Raw genomic sequence first — 16,950 nt, 5'->3', positions numbered from 1 at the left:
AGGAATGCAGCCAGCGCAGGACAGGAGCAGTGGTGACTTGATGGAGATGGGCCCCGATGGAAAGGTGGTTTGTATGGTCCTTGATGCATCGCTCCTGGGCAGCTGTAATTTTGCTGTGGTATTGTTCCAAACATGGGAAAGATGCGCTACTTTACAGGCATACCAAGGAGAGCCCCCAGGCACGATATTTAAAGGAATATTTCAAAATCTGCAATTTTAAAAACATTTTTTTTTGCATAGATACATGTCCCCTGGGGCAGGACCTGGGTCCCCAAACACTTTTTATGACCCCTATTGGCCTCTCAGAGACCTCCCTGTAAAAACCTACATAACAGCTGTAATGTCATCTTGATGCTCAACACATAAAGGACATATCTGCTTTTTTTTTTTAATTGACAGGTAGATAGATAGATAGATAGATAGATAGATAGATAGATAGATAGATAGATAGATAGATAGATAGATAGATAGACCTCCCAAGCTAGTGGTGTTTATTGGAAATTGATTGGCAGCTGTTACTTACGTGTAAAGGGATTGATACATTCTGGATAGCACCGTAGGGAGCAGCACTTCTTATTTCCATAACAGTCACTGTCACTGTCACACTGTGGTGGTGGTATGGGAAAACGACAATTTACATAAGGAGGTGGGCAGAATCCAGGTTTTTCTACTGCAATACAAAACACAGCCAGATTAAATAATACCTTACCCTATGATTTCCAGATCTACAGGAAACTGCAAGAATATGAAGACTGCATTAGCTCTTGTAAAAAAAAACTGCCTGTCTGCCTTTAACATCCCAAGGACCTCATATGACGTCCTGGACTTTTCAGCGGGGATATCTGAATGATGCCTGCAGCTACAGTAGGGTGACCAGGCATCCCTGGTTTGCGGGGACAGTCCCCGGATTGAGGACACTGTCCCCGGACCAAGTCTGCCCCCCGGTTTTGTCCCCGTGTTGGATTTGAACAGGGGCTGGGGCAATTTAACCACTTCAGCACCGGGTCTCTTCTGGCACTTCTCTCCTTCATGTAAAAATCATAATTTTTTTTGCTCGAAAATGTGTCAGAACCCCAAACATTATTTATATATAGTAAATAGATACCTAACATGTCATGCCTTAAAATTGAGCACACTCATGGAATGGCGACAAACTTCGGTACTTAAAAATCTCCATAGGCGACGCTTTAAATTTTTTTACAGGTTACTATTTTCGAGTTTCAAAGGAGGTCTAGTGCTAGAATATTTGCACACGCTCTAACGCACGCGGCAATACCTCACATGTGGTGTTTAAACAGCGTTTACATATGTGGGTGGGACTTCCAGGCGTGTTCGCTTCTGAAGGTGAGCTACCGCGGACAGGGGCGTTTTAAAAAAAAATAATTGTATTTTTTATTTTACTTTTTTTTTTCCAAAAATCTTTTATTCATTTTTTTTACAAAACAATACAGTAAATACAACATAAAATCAATATACAGACTAACATATATGGTCTCAATATGTACCCCTTACACTAAAAGAGTATAAAAGCTGGATCTTCTGCCAATACTACGTACAACTCCTGGATTTCTCCATCCCATTCTGCCCCCGAGCCGGTCTTTCCCTATCAATTCTCTATGGGAGATACCTAGGGATAGGGCTACACTACTTATAGTGAGTGGAGGGGGAAGGGCATAGAAAAAGAGAGAGAGAGAGGAGAGAGAGGGAGAGAGAGAAAAAAAGAAAAAAAAGGAAAAAAAGAAAAGAAAGAAAGAAATATATATAAATCTATATAAAATATAGGGATTAATTCCCCTACTTGTGCATTAACTTCGGTGTGCAAAATAACACAAAAAAAAAAAAAAAAAAAAAAATCCTATATAATAAGAGGTGAAATAAAAAATCAAAAGACATATTTCCCCATTTTGACAAGAGAAAGAGAAAGGGCAAATACTACCCAATAAGAAGGAGAATAAAACAAAGGACAATTTCTCCTATATTGTGGGAAAAAAAAAAATGGAAAGAAAGAAAAGAACCAATAAATCTGAATCTATGTAAAATATAGGGATTAATTCCCCTAATTGTGCATTTTACTTCGGTGTGCAAAAATAAAATAACAAAGGAGAAAAAAAAAAAAAAAGAGGAAAATCTCCACAGTGAGAAAGGGAGAAAGGAAAGAAAAACGACACTTTCCCCTGTGTTGTGAAAAAGAAAAGACACTAAGTCTATCTAGAATATAGTAAAAAGGGGTTAATTCCCCTTATTGTGTATTTACTTAACCACTTCCCGACCTCCTCATGTACATATACGTCGGCAGAATGGCACGGACAGGCACATGTACGTACCTGTACGTCCTCTGCTAGACGTGGGTGGGGGGTCCGATCGGGACCCCCCCCCCCCCGGTACATGCGGAGGTCGGGTCCGCTCGGGGAGCGATCCGGGACGACGGCGCGGCTATTTGTTTATAGCCGCTCCGTCGCGATCGCTCCCCGGGGGTGAAGAACGGGGAGAGCCGTGTGTAAACACGGCTTCCCCGTGCTTCACTGTGGCGGCGCATCGATCGAGTGATCCCTTTTATAGGGAAGACACGATCGATGATGTCAGTCCTACAGCCACACCCCCCTACAGTTGTAAACACACACTAAGTGAACCCTAACTCCTACAGCACCCCCTGTGGTTAACTCCCAAACTGCAACTGTCATTTTCACAATAAACAATGCAATTTAAATGCATTTTTTGCTGTGAAAATGACAATTGTCCCAAAAATGTGTCAAAATTGTCCGAAGTGTCCGCCATAATGTCGCAGTCACGAAAAAAATCGCTGATCGCCGCCATTAGTAGTAAAAAAAATAAAAAAAATAAAAATGCAAAAAAACTATCCCCTATTTTGTAAACGCTATAAATTTTGCGCAAACCAACCGATAAACGATTATTGCGATTTTTTTTTTACCAAAAATAGGTAGAAGAATACGTATCGGCCTAAACTGAGGAAAAAAAAAAATTTATATATGTTTTTGGGGGATATTTATTACAGCAAAAAGTAAAAAATATTGCATTCTTTTCAAAATTGTCGCTCTATTTTTGTTTATAGCGCAAAAAATAAAAACCGCAGAGGTGATCAAATACCACCAAAAGAAAGCTCTATTTGTGGGGAAAAAAGGACGCCAATTTTGTTTGGGAGCCACATCGCACGACCGCGCAATTGTCTGTTAAAGCGACGCAGTCCCGAACTGTAAAAACCCCCTGGGTCTTTAGGCAGCAATATGGTCCGGGGCTTAAGTGGTTAAGTGTATAAAATAAAAAAGAAAGAAGACAACCCAGAGACAACATAGTCAGAAGGGGAATGAAACAGTTTCCCCTATATTGTGAAGAGAAAAAGAGAGAAAAAGCAGAGAAGACACTCAATTATAGGGACTATGATTTTCCCGTATTGTGAACATTTACACATGTTTTGAAATATAAACCCCCACCGTCAAGAAAAAGAAAAAAAAAAAACACAGAAAAAAGGGGGGAGGTACTCTGGAAGGAGTCCCAACTAGCGGTCTCCTCTATTCCCCTCAACTCTCTCCTCCCTCATCTCCCCCCTCCCGCCCCCTGGCCCTGAAGTCCCTCCATTTTTTATTTTACTTAATTGTTTTTATTTTTACACATTTTTTGATCACTTTTATTCCTATTACAAGGAATGTAAACATCCCTTGTAATAGGAATATATTGTGACAGGTCCTTTTTATGGAGAGATGTGGGGTCAAAAAGACCCCACATCTCTCCTCCAGGCAGGAAAGCATGAGATCGGGAAAACAAAAATTCACAGATCTCATGCTTTCATAGACGGTCATAGAGATGACTGGTGACCATCCGGTCACCGGAAATCTCTATCGTCGTGAGCCGGCGCCAGCCGATTCGTTCTCCGGGCGTCCGATGGCACGGGAGAGCCCGGAGAAGCACCAGATGGCGGTGGGAGGGAGGACATCCCCTCCCGCCGCCTATAACAACGATCAAGCAGTGGAACTACCACTATGATCATTCTTATGGTGCGCAGAATCGCCGGCTGCAAACAATGGCCCAGATTCAAGTAGAATTGCGCGATATTTGCGGGGGAGCAGGGCAACGATTTTGCCCTGCGCCCCCGCAAATATTTTGTGCTGCCCTCGATTCACGGAGCAGTAGCTCCGTGAATTGCGAGGGCGCGCCGGCAAATTTGCCCGGCGTAAGCGCGCGCAAGTTAAATGATCCCGCCGGGGGCGGGAATCATTTAAATTAGGCGCGCTCCCGCGCCGAGCGTACAGCGCATGCTCCGTCGGGAAACTTTCCCGACGTGCATTGCGGCAAATGACGTCGCAAGGACGTCATTTGCTTCTAAGTGAACGTGAATGGCGTCCAGCGCCATTCACGTTTCACTTACGCAAACGCCGTGAAATTCAAATTTCACGGCGCGGGAAGGCAGGCTATACTTTAGCATTGGCTGCCCCTACTATTAGAAGGGGCAGCCTTGCGCTAAAAGTAGCCGTACGGAAACTCCGTACCTGGCTTGCGCGGGGCCCGCGCAAGCTTGTGAATCAGTGGTAGTATGCAATTTGCATACTACACGCTGATACACAATGGGAGCGGCCCCCGCAAGAATGCAGCCTAAAATCTGCGAGGCATAAGAGCCTTATGCCGCGCAGATTTTAGCCTGCAGTCGGTGTAACGAGGTTCCTGAATCAGGAGCACTCGTTACACCGGAGCAAGTAAGCACTTGAATGAATGAATGACTTGTATAGCGCTACTCATGCGAACTGAATCGCCTCTGGGCGCTTTTTCCAACCAGTGTCTGCTTGGCTGGTGCGGTCATTTTACCCCGTAGGATTGTGACACGCTTGGGACACACAGTCATACACACAGATATACATATATATACTGGGCCGATTTGGACAGGATCCAATTTACCTACCAGCATGTCTTTGGAGTGTGGGAGGAAACCGGAGTACCCGGAGGAAACCCACGCAGGCACAGGGAGAACATGCAAACTCCAGGCAGATGGTGTCGTGGTCGGGATTCGAACCAGCGACCCTTTTGCTGCTAGGTGAAAGTGCTACTCACTGCACCACTGTAACCTATGGTTGCGCGGGCGCAAGTGCTTCTTGAATCTGGGCCAATGATATCTTAACTACTTGCCGACCGCCCACCGCCGTTATACGTCATCACTTTAGAGATGAATATCTCGGTAACGGTAGCAGCTGCTGCCACAATCGAGATATTCATCTCTTCAGTGGGCGGCCGTGTTAACGATAATGGCGGTCTCCGCGGCGGATTCGCCGCGAGATCGCCGTTATCGGTGGCGGGAGAGGGGCCCCCCCCTCCCGCCGCTGTTCCGCGCCCTCCGCCGCTTACCGGAGCCGTCGGTAGCGGCGGAGGAGATCGCGACCATCCGGCAGCTGAGCGGGGACGAGACTGAAGGAAAAATCTCCTTCGCCCGTCCCCATAGCTCCGCTGGGCGGAAGTGACGTCAAAACGTCAGTCCCGCCCAGCGTCTTAAAGAAACATTTTTTTTTTTGTCATTTGAAAAAATGACATTTCCAAATTTTTTTTTTTTTTTTTTGCATTTAAGCCTAAATATGAGATCTGAGGTCTTTTTGACCCCAGATCTCATATTTAAGAGGACCTGTCATGCTTTTTTCTATTACAAGGGATGTTTACATTCCTTGTAATAGGAATAAAAGTGATAATTTTTTTTTTTTTTTTTTCAGTGTTAAAAATTGTAAAATAAATAAAAATAAATGCGAAAAGCAAAAAAAAAAAATTTTTTAAAGCGCCCCGTCCCGACGAGCTCGCGCGTAGAAGCGAACATATACGCGAGTAGCGCCGACATATGAAAACGGTATTCAAACCACACAAGTGAGGTATCGCCGCGATCGTTAGAGCGAGAGCATTAATTTTAGCCCTAGGCCTACTCTGTAACTCAAAAAATGCAACCTGTAGAATTTTTTAAACGTCGCCTATCAAGATTTTTAAGGGTAAAAGTTTGACGCCATGCCACGAGCGGGCGAAATTTTTAAGCGTGACATGTTGGGTATCATTTTACTCGGCGTAACATTATCTTTCACAATATATAAAAAAATTGGCCCAAATTTATTGTTGTCTTATTTTTTCATTTAAAAAAGTGAATTTTTTCCAAAAAAAGTGCGCTTGTAAGACCGCTGCGCAAATACGGTGTGACAAAAAGTATTGCAATGACTTCCATTTTATTCTCTAGGGTGTTAGAAAAAAAAATATATAATGTTTGGGGGTTTTAAGTAATTTTCTAGCAAAAAAAAATGGTTTTGTCTCGTAAACACCGACTCTGAAAAACAGGCCCGGGGCTAAAGTGGTTAATGATGCCTGTAGCTGCACCCGTCATTCAGATATCACCGCACAAAGTCGAGGACGTCCTTGGTGTAGGAGTGGTTAAAGACAGTCAGTGCAGAATTGAAAAAAAAAAATCAGAAGAAATAAGGACATTTAAAAGTAAAATGGAAGGATGAGGTAAGTGAAGGAGGACTGCTCTAAGGTAAAGGAAGCTATTTAGGGAAAACATTTTTTTACCTTTACAACCCCTTTAAGCCCCGGACCATTATGCAGATAAAGGACCAGGCCACTTTTTGCGATTTGGCACTGCGTCGCTTTAACTGACAATTGCGCGGTCGTGCGACGCAGCTACCAAACAAAATTGCCATCCTTTTTTCCCACAAATAGAGCTTTATTTTGGTGGTATTTGATCACCTCTACGGTTTTTATTTTTTGCGCTATAAACAAAAATAGAGCGTAAATTTTGAAAAAAAATGCAATATTTTTTACTTTTTGCTATAATAAATGTAGCGGGGTCATCCCGTCAGGATCTAATGACAGGCCTAAATCCCGCTGGAACTTTGCTCACGCTGGTAAATACCTATCTGCAAGTAGCGGGAGATATGGACTCCATTGACTCTTAGGAGAAACAGACTACACTTCCCACAATGCCCTGCGTTGTCAGAACATGTGACACCTCCGCACAGACTTATGGGGGAGGTTACTTAAGGAAAGGGAGGGGCTGATCTCTCTCTCTCTGGACCTGCATCTTCTCCTCTGCGGAGCTGCAGAGGATAGCACTTGTGTTTCAAACCCACATTTGCTTTCTCCAAACCTATATAAAGTAAACCTATCTTCTTTAGTTTAAATATATTGACTGTGTGGAGTGTACTTTTCTCACCTGGAGGGACCATCCATTAACCACTTCCCGACCGACGCATGTAAATGTACGTCCACAGAATGGCACGTACAGGCAAATGGGCGTACATGTACGTCCTTTCCTTCTAGCGGGTGGGGGGTCCGATCGAGACCCCCCCGCTAAATGCGGCGGTCGGATTCCCGCGGGGAGCTCCCTGGAGCTGAAGAACGGGGAGAGCCTTATGTAAACACGGCTTCCCCGTACTTCACTATGGCGCTGCATCGATCGAGTGATCCCTTATATAGGGAGACTCGATCGATGACGTCAGTCCTACAGCCACACCCCCTACAGTTGTAAACACACACTAAGTGAACACTAACTCCTTCAGCACCCCCTGTGGTTAACTCCCAAACTGCAACTGTCATTTTCACAATAAACAATGCAATTTAAATGCATTTTTTGCTGTGAAAATGACAATGGTCCCAAAAATGTGTCAAAATTGTCCGAAGTGTCCGCCATAATGTCGCAGTCACGAAAAAAAACGCTGATCGCCGCCATTATTAGTAAAAAAAAAATAATTAATAAAAATGCAATAAAACTATCCCCTATTTTGTAAACGCTATAAATTTTGCACAAACCAATCGATAAACGCTTATTGCGATTTTTTTACCAAAAATATGTAGAAGAATACGTATCGGCCTAAACTGAGGAAAACAAAAAATTTTATATATGTTTTTGTGGGATATTTATTATAGCAAAAAGTAAAAAATATTGAATTTTTTTTCAAAATTGTCGCTCTATTTTTGTTTATAGCGCAAAAAATAAAAACCGCAGAGGTGATCAAATACCACCAAAAGAAAGCTCTATTTGTGGGAAAAAAGGACACCAATTTTGTTTGGGAGCCACGTCGCACGACCGCGCAATTGTCTGTTAAAGCGACGCAGTGCCGAATTCCAAAACCTGGCATGGGCATTTAGCTGCCTAAAGGTCCGGGGCTTAAGTGGTTAAAGCAGGTAATACTGTTGATATACTGTCATTTCATGCTGTGTGCCTGCTATTGTGACCCCAGCCAAGCAGAGGTCACAATACACCCACCAGGTTTCTGATGTGTCAAGGGAGGGTTCGAGCCAGTAAAATAGGGGTGAGCCAAGCAAAGAGAGAGTAGATCCCAAATCAATCAGCGGCTCCTGAGGGGGTAGCGCTACATAAATATCCCCCAAAAATATATAAAAAAAACATTTTTCTCCCTCAGTATAGGCCAAAACGTATTCTTCTACCTATTTTTGGTAAAGAAAATCGCAAAAAGCGTTTATTGATTGGTTTGCGCAAAATTTATAGTGTCTACCAAATAGGGGATAGTTTTATTGCATTTTTATTAATAATTTATTTTTTTCTAGTAATGGCGGCGATTAGCGATTTTTATCGTGACTGCGACATTATGGCGGACACATCGGACACTTTTGACACTATTTTGGGACCATTGTCATTTTTACAGCGAACAGTGCTATAAAAATGCACTGGTTACTGTAAAAATGACACTGGCAGTGAAGGGGTTAACCACGAGGTGGCGCTGTAGGGGTTTGGTGTGCCCTAAGGGAGTGATTCTTACTGTAGGGGGGCATGGCTGGGCGTGTGATGTCACTGATCGTCGTTTCCTATGACAGGGAACAGACGATCAGTGACAGGCTCACTAGGAAGCACGGGGAGAGGTTTGTTTACACTTACCTCTCCCCGTTCTTCCTTTCTGTGACCCGATCGCGGGACACAGTGGGGAGAGTCACGGAGAAGAGGACCGGGTCGCGAGCGCTCGTGACCCACGGCTGTGATCTTAAAGGCGACGTACATGTACGACCTTGTGCCCAGCCGTGCCATTCTGCAGAGCAGTGGCGGCTGGTGCTCAAATTTTTTTGGGGGGGCGCAAACGGAAAAAAAATTTGCAGCCTCACTGTGCCCATCAAATGCAGCCACTGTGCCATCAATTGTCACCACTGTGCCATGCCATCAAACACAGCCACTGTGCCATCAATTCGCACCACTGTGCCATGCCATCAAATGCAGTCACTATGCTATGCCATCAAACGCAGCCACTGTGCCATCAATTCGCACCACTGTGCCATGCCATTAAACGCAGCCACTTTGCCATGCCATCAAACGCAGCCACTGTGCCATCAATTGTCACCACTGTGCCATGCCATCAAACGCAGCCACTGTGCCATCAATTGTCACCACTGTGCCATGCCATCAAACGCAGCCACTGTGCCATGCCATCAAACATAGCCACTGTGCCATCAATTGTTGCCACTGTGCCTATTGTCACCACTGTGCCCTTTAATTGTCGCCACTGTGCCCATTGATGTCACTGTGCCCTTTAATTGTCGCCACTGTGCTCATTAATGCCGCTGTGCCAATTGTCCCCACTGTGCCTATTGTCGTCACTGTGCCCTTTAATTGTCGCCACTGTGCCATTCATGCCGCTGTGCCAATTGTCCCCACTGTGCCTATTGTCGCCACTGTGCCCATTGATGTCACTGTGCCCTTCATCGCCGCTGTGCCCCTCCCCCCCCGCCCGGCACTTACCTTTACTGCAGTCAGCCACCCACGTCCTCGATCCTCGATGTCTTCTCCCGCCCTCGATGACGCTTCAGCCAATCAGGTTACCGGTAGCCAGAACCGGCCAACCTGATTGGCTGAGACGCATGTCAGTCTTATCCAAGGAACGCACACCCCATGTGTTCCGAGGATAAGCTTCCAGGGACCCGAGGGCTGTACTCGGAAAGCCAGAGTACTTCCGTACAGCCAACCAGCTGCCGTTATTCAGATGGTCGGCGCCTCATGTCCGGCCATCTGAATAGAACAGCGTAGCGGTGACAATAACATAGATTTGTGCAATGCATGAATCTATGTTATTAGACTCAGTGGCGGTGAGAGCCAGAGGGGGCGGCACTCCAGCGCCCTCTATGGACGAACCGCCGCTGCTGCAGGCGTATATCTGCGTGCGGTGGTCCTCAAGCGGATAACAAGACTGTGTGTTCTTTAATACTAATAATTAATTCACTTGCTGTATTAGTTTACCACTTAGGCCCATTTTATGAGTTTGACATGTATGCAGGTGCAGTCTGTTGTCTCCACTGCAGGTGTCGCTCAACCGCAGCAGCAATGCAGAGGGAGAGGAATTTTTGGGGAACAGGATTCCTCTACCGTTTCCTGAGTCACTGGCATACCTCCCAACTGTCCCTGATTTCGAGGGACTGTCACTGATTTGGAACAATGTCCCTCTGTCTCTCTTTCCCCCTCATATGTCCCTCATATTGGTCTGATCCATATAGTTGTATATAAAATGCACTATTTAGCTTTCTGTTTTCTGGGCTAAATCTTTCACTCAATTACTAAATTGCTCTCATTAGTAAATTGCAAAAGTCAATATAAAGGAATAGTAGTGGTAAAAAAAATAAAGCACTTGTGGGTTTAACCAATCATTTTTTGTATAATTTTCTTTTAAGGGGGGCGTGGCATGGGGCGTGTCCCATGCCTACATACATTTGCTATTAGGTGTCCCTTGCTCCCATCTCAAAAAGTTGTGAGGTATGTCACTGGGACAGCGATATGATTGGATTCTGGCTGCCCATGTGATTCTGGCAGGCCATCTTAGGTGTGGCAGAGTCTATTTAAAATAAAGGGGGGGTGTAATGGCGCTTGCAAATAATTAAATAAAATATGCTAATAGCAATATGCAGATAATGATCTTCCAAGAAATAAAACCCAATTTCAAGTGAGTAAATCCACCATTTTCTGTGTGTCAAAACGTGTTCCACTCCAGATAAAATCAAGGGTAACCGCCCAACATCAATGAGTTAATGTGGAGGGCGATGAGAGTGAAAAAATTATTAAATTACCTAATTACGGTAACCAATAATGTGCCAATATAAGCATAATGTAGATATGGTCAGAATAAATAATATGCAAAATATATAATAACAATTAGAATATTAATTCATAAACCTCAAACCAATAATTAATAATATGTGAAAATAAGCAAAAATCCATATAATGCTGAATCCACTAAAAGTGAATAGTGCAAAAAAATATATAAATAAAATATATAGTGAATCAAGTCCAATAAAAAATAGTGTAGACAAAAATCCTTGAAAATTGAAATGTCCAAGAAACATGCATGGGTGAACAAGACCCAATCAATAATAACTTAAGCAGTGAAAAATATCCCAATAATTTCACCAATTGATCAAACACAAAAAGGTGTCATTAAAACAAATATATAAATATATAAACAGTGGGCCAGATCCACAGCCAGCCGCCGTAACTTAAATATTCCCATTTAAGTTACACTGCCGGAAAATCTCTACCTAAGTGCCCGATCCACAAAGCACTTACCTAGAAATTTTCGGCTGTGTAACTTAAATCCGGCCGGCGCAAGGCGTTCCTATTCAAATGGGGCGAGTCCCATTTAAATTAGGCGCGCTCCCGTGCCGGCCGTACTGCGCATGCTCACGACGTCATTTTCCCGACGTGCTTTGCGCGGTTTTACGTTGCGCCGGGTTTTGAGAATGGCGACGGGCGTAAAAAAAAAATACGAGTTGCGGCGGGAAAAAATAAAATTTGAAAAAAAAAAAGACGGCGACGCGGGATAGAAGGGTCTACTTTTACAAGGCCTAAACAGTTTAGGCCTTGTAAAAGTAGCCCTAATTTTATGATTGCAAACTAATACTTACGGAGAAAAAACGAAGCTGAAAAGCTTCGTGGATCTCCGTAAGTGCTAATTTGCATACCCAAAGCGGCATTTCGACTCGAAATGCCCCCAGCGGCGGATGCGGTACTGCATCCTAAGATCCGGCAGTGTAAGTCCCTTACACATGTTGGATCTTCTGCCTATCTATTGGAAACTGTTTCTGTGGATCAGTTCCAAAGATAGAAACAGGGATACGACGGCGTATCCCTTTTGTGGATCTGGCCCAGTGTGTCCAGTGCACAATCGTGCAGAATGAAAAAGATCCAATTTCTTAAACACAGGAAAAAATAAATATGATCATCAAATATACTAAGTGCATGAATGCTCCAAAAAGTCCATAGATAATGCTTCAGTGCAAGATTAAAAGCATGCACACGTGATTGAAACCACAAACGCCAGGCTTTCCTCAGTGTGAATATGAGTGTAATCACTAGCCCCTTACCATAAAAAGGCTTATAAAAAGCCTATAGGAATGCTGCTCAATACGTGTCCCAGCGCCAACCAGCAGATCCGATCCCACAGTAGAAGGCTCACAGGGTCCCCCCACAGGCACTCAAAAGGAGAATAGGGAAGCCTCCATAGTGTAAAATCAATGGTACTTTATTATGTAAAAGAACAAGTAACACTCACAGAATCCAGCTGTAAACAAACAGCGTGTATCTTTAACATGTGTCTCCGCTCTGCGGCCGCGAGCGGATGACGTCACCAGCACCCTCCTTCTTCCTCGCGCGTATCGTGACAACCAACGTCACTTAATCATAGGATGATACACGATACGCGTGAGGAAGAAGGAGGGTGCTGGTGGCTGATAGTCTACACTATTTTTTATTGGACTTGATTCACTATATATTTTATTTATATATTTTTTTGCACTATGCACTTTTAGTGGATTCAGCATTATATGGATTTTTGCTTATTTTCATATATATTAATAATTGATTGGAGGTTTATGAATTAATATTCTAATTGTTATTATATATTTTGCATATTATTTATTCTGACCATATCTACATTATGCTTATATTGGCACATTATTGGTTACCGTAATTAGGTAATTTAATAATTTTTTCACTCATATCACCCTCCACATTAACTCATTGATGTTGGGCGGTTACCCTTGATTTTATCTGGAGTTGAACACGTTTTGACACACAGAAATTGGTGGATTTACCCACTTGAAATTGGGTTTTATTTCTTGGAAGATCATTATCTGTATATTGTTATTAGCATATTTTATTTACCGTATTTATCGGCGTATACCGTGCACTTTTTTGCCCTGAAAATCAGGGCAAAATCGTGGGTGCGCGGTATACGCCAATACCCGCTTTCCCGCGCCGAGTTTTGAATACTGCGCCGACATATACCGAGGGCAGTACACTCGGGTATAGTCGGGCAGTCTCGGCTCCTTGCGCGTTCACGTCCTGGACGTACAGGACGTCAGCGCTGGTAGCCGAGCATTGCCGACAATACACGAGTGTACTGCGCTCTGTATATGTCGGCGCAGTATTCAAACTCGGCGCGGGAAACAAGCGGGGAGGACGCCGCAGAAGGACGCCGGACCCGCCAAAGAGGACACCGGACCCGCCGAAGAGGACACCAGACCCGCCAAAGAGGACACCGGACCTGCCGCAGAAGGACACCCGAAGCCGCAGAAGGACACCCGAAGCCACAGAAGGACGCCGGACCCGCCGAAGAGGACACCCGAAGCCGCAGACGAACGCCGGACCCGACGAGGCCGCCGATGGACGCCGCGCAAGACACCAAAACTGTAAGTACAAAAACCACAAAAAAACGTCTTTTCCACAGGATTCGGGTCAACTTTGGGGGTGCGCGGTATACGCGGGAGTGCGTTATACCGCGATAAATACGGTAATTATTTGCAAGCGCCATTACACCCCCCCCCCTTTATTTTATCTGTTGTTAGTGTGTAAGCACTATTAGTCGTGGCTGCTGCTTACTAGTTTTAATTGTTATTCATTTTTAGCCTAGTTGCCCTTGTTAGGTTGTTTTGCGCATTAGTTCCCCCCCCATTTTTAGAGTCTATTTAAGTACCCTGGCCTCGGGGTTTGGTGCGTTTTATGGAGTGGGTAGTGTAGGGAAAGGTACCCTGATCTGTTAGGGACGGTGTTGGCGATAGGGAAAGGTTCCTGACGAGGAGGGAAATAGTAGGGTCACATCTCTCTGGATACCTCCCTGTTTGCGAACTAGATGGCCAGGCCGCATTCTGTCCCCTCTCATCAGACACTGTCGGTTCGGCTGGATCCTGCTACTTCACATCATTGGAGATTGGGAATGTCCCCGGCTGGGTAGCTGTCCCACCGAGTCTATTGTTGCTGCATTACTTCAAGACAAGTTTTATATTGCATTTTTATGGAATTATAGCCTCCGCACCACAATGCACGCCCACCTACAGACATGTGTGTCCGGTCTTTGCACAGAGTATTTGAGTTTACAATTTAAATCATATATTAACTCTTTGTGGGATTTCTGGGAATAATATTGCACAGCACTATTAGCACTTTTTTGAAGACAGTAGAGCAGTATAATTTCCCTTATATTTCAGTTAAATGACAGCTGGGCAAAAGCATGTGTTGTTTGGCCAGCATTTTTTTTTCATAAATAGATGCCTATTGGCCTCTCACAGATCTCTCTGTAATAGACCTACATAACAACTGTAATGTCATCTTGATGCCCAACACAATAAGGATACATCTGCTTTAAAAACTAGATAGATAGATAGATAGATAGATAGATAGATAGATAGATAGATAGATAGACCTCCCAAGCCTATGGTGTTGATTGGAGATTGATTGGCAGATGTAACTTACATGGCAAAGGATCAGTACACTCCCGACGGCAATTTGGCTTGCAGCACTTCTGCTTTCCAGGACAGTCATTGTCACTCGTACACAGTGGTTTCGGTCGCGGTAACGATGGGGAAATGCCGCATATTGTAACAGGAGCTGGGCACGTTCCAGATTTTACTGCTGCAATACAAAACACAGCCAGATTAAATAATACCTTACCCCAGGGGTCAAGTCCTGGGGAAAAAAGTGTGGGAACTCCCACCAAAGATCCACTCCCCCACCAAAAAAAAAAAAAAAATGATACGCTCATATGCATAATTACTAAACCGCATGTTCTTTCTAAATCCCGCGATAACCTCCGCAATGTCTCCTGGGAACAATGACAAAAGCTCCCAGGAGACATTGCGGCATCGAGGAAGTGACGGAATACCCGCACACTACCTGATGAATCCATATACAGGAAGCGGCCAGTAACATAAAGGATTACTAAGGTTCGCCTGCCCCTGACAGTGACTCGAGCTGGGCATCGCCACTTAGTGAAGGATTGGCACGATCAGCTCGGCTGCTCTCAGCTGCTCTAGTCCTGCAAAGGGAACTGCGTTCCTGCTGTGAAAAAAGTGCAGGAACTCCGTTCCCACGCGTTCCCGCAGGACTTGAGCCCTGACCTTACCCCAGGATTTCCAGATCTACAGAAAACTGCAAGGATAGAAACAGGATACAGAAAATAAAGCTCTCCATGTAGACAAATATTGGACCAGGGAGTTCCGGAGCAAAAAAATTAAATAAAAAATAATCAGAGGGACAACATGACAGGATGAATAGTAGGACAGCAGGGAAGAGGTTGAAAAAAGTTAGGTCAGTGGTGTGGTCACCACTGTATCCTGGCCTAGGCCAACAAGCATAGCTCCCAACTGTCCCTGATTTCGAGGGACTGTCCCTGATTTGGAGCAATGTTCCTCTGTCCCTTATTCCTCCTCATGTGTCCCTCCTTTTGGTCTGATCCATATAGTTGTATATAAAATGCACTTTTTATCTATCAAAAAGTGTTTTTCAGTGCTAAACTTTTCATCTGATTTCTAAATTGCTGCATTTTCAAATTCCAAAAGCCAATATAAAGGAATAGTAGTGGTAACAAAAAGAACTTGTGGGTTTAACCAAGCTTGTTTTTTGTACAATTCTTCTTTAAGGGGGCGTGGCAAGGGGTGTGTCTTATGCATACTTTTGCTGATAAGTGTCCCTCATTCTCATCTCAAAAAGTTGGGAGGTATGCCAACAAGGCCCAGGCCTAGGGCAGCACTTTGCAGGGTGGCAGCACGGAAAACTGTTAGTGTAGCGCCAGTCTTATGGGGGGGACTGGGCTGAGACAGGGCTGTCTTAATAGTATCATGGGCCCCTGGGCAAAGTAATGCTCTGGGGCCCCTACAATGATGACAGTGCAGGTAAACAGACATTAAGTAGGAAGGAGGCAGACTGCCTCCCCTTTGCATCCATCACTCACAGTGCCATCATGGGCCCCCCAATTTCAGGGGAGCATGGGCTCAAGGACCAGCTGCTTTGGGGAAAGTGCAGGGGCCCCCCATGCAGTTGGGGCCCCTGGGCAGTGCCCAGGTATGCCCTCTCATTAAGACAGCCCTGGGCTGAGAGGCAAATTATTCTAGCGCCCCCATAAAGCAGCCACACTTTTCTGGTATGTGGGTGGCCAGCATTCTGCAACTGTGGGGGGGGGGGGGGGTGCTGCTTCTAATTTTGGCTGTACTATCATCCTGGACCACAAACCTTCCTCACTGTGCTATATGTTTTCTACTGCACCATTGGCATAGCTATATCTTCTTAGTCCTCTCCATAAAATTATCAGAAATGTGTGCTTAAAGTAGAAATATAGGCTACACTTTTTTTCATTTTGGATAGAGTAAGGGAGGGTTATAGCCCCTTTTTTTTTACCATCCCTGTCCCATTGCAGAGATTTCCCTTCACTTCCTGCCCCATAGCCAAACAGGAAGTGAGAGGAAATCTATGCAAATTAAGGGAATCCATTGCCCCCCCAGGCCCTCAGAACTAGTGTCCCCACCTACTCGAAAATTTCTGGACAAGTCTTAAAGCGGAGCTCCACCCTGAAGTGGAACCTTCGCTCATCGGATTCCTCCAAAGACAGGTATCCTTTCCCACTTCCGGGAGTTTGGCTGCGGCCGTGACGTCATCGTGGGGCTCCCTCCTCCTCCACCCCTGGCCTCCAGGATAATAGGAGAGAGGAGTGGGCC

At 44.7% G+C, this 16,950-nt stretch overlaps 1 protein-coding gene across 1 annotated transcript in view; it reads right to left on the bottom strand.

Moving 5' to 3' along the window:
* LOC120936000 (antileukoproteinase-like) overlaps positions 1 to 16,950 on the bottom strand; it is a 28,610-nt gene that overhangs the window by 2,748 nt on the left and 8,912 nt on the right. The window contains exons 2-3 of the mRNA XM_040348072.1: positions 14,714 to 14,872; positions 524 to 670 (exon numbers count right to left, since the gene is read on the bottom strand). Coding sequence (XP_040204006.1) covers positions 524 to 670; positions 14,714 to 14,872 — 306 coding nt within the window. The remainder of the gene's footprint in view (positions 1 to 523; positions 671 to 14,713; positions 14,873 to 16,950) is intronic.

Source organism: Rana temporaria, chromosome 4 (genome assembly GCF_905171775.1).
Source record: "Rana temporaria chromosome 4, aRanTem1.1, whole genome shotgun sequence".
NCBI lineage: Eukaryota > Metazoa > Chordata > Amphibia > Anura > Ranidae > Rana > Rana temporaria.
This window is presented reverse-complemented; position numbering and strand designations above follow the sequence as displayed.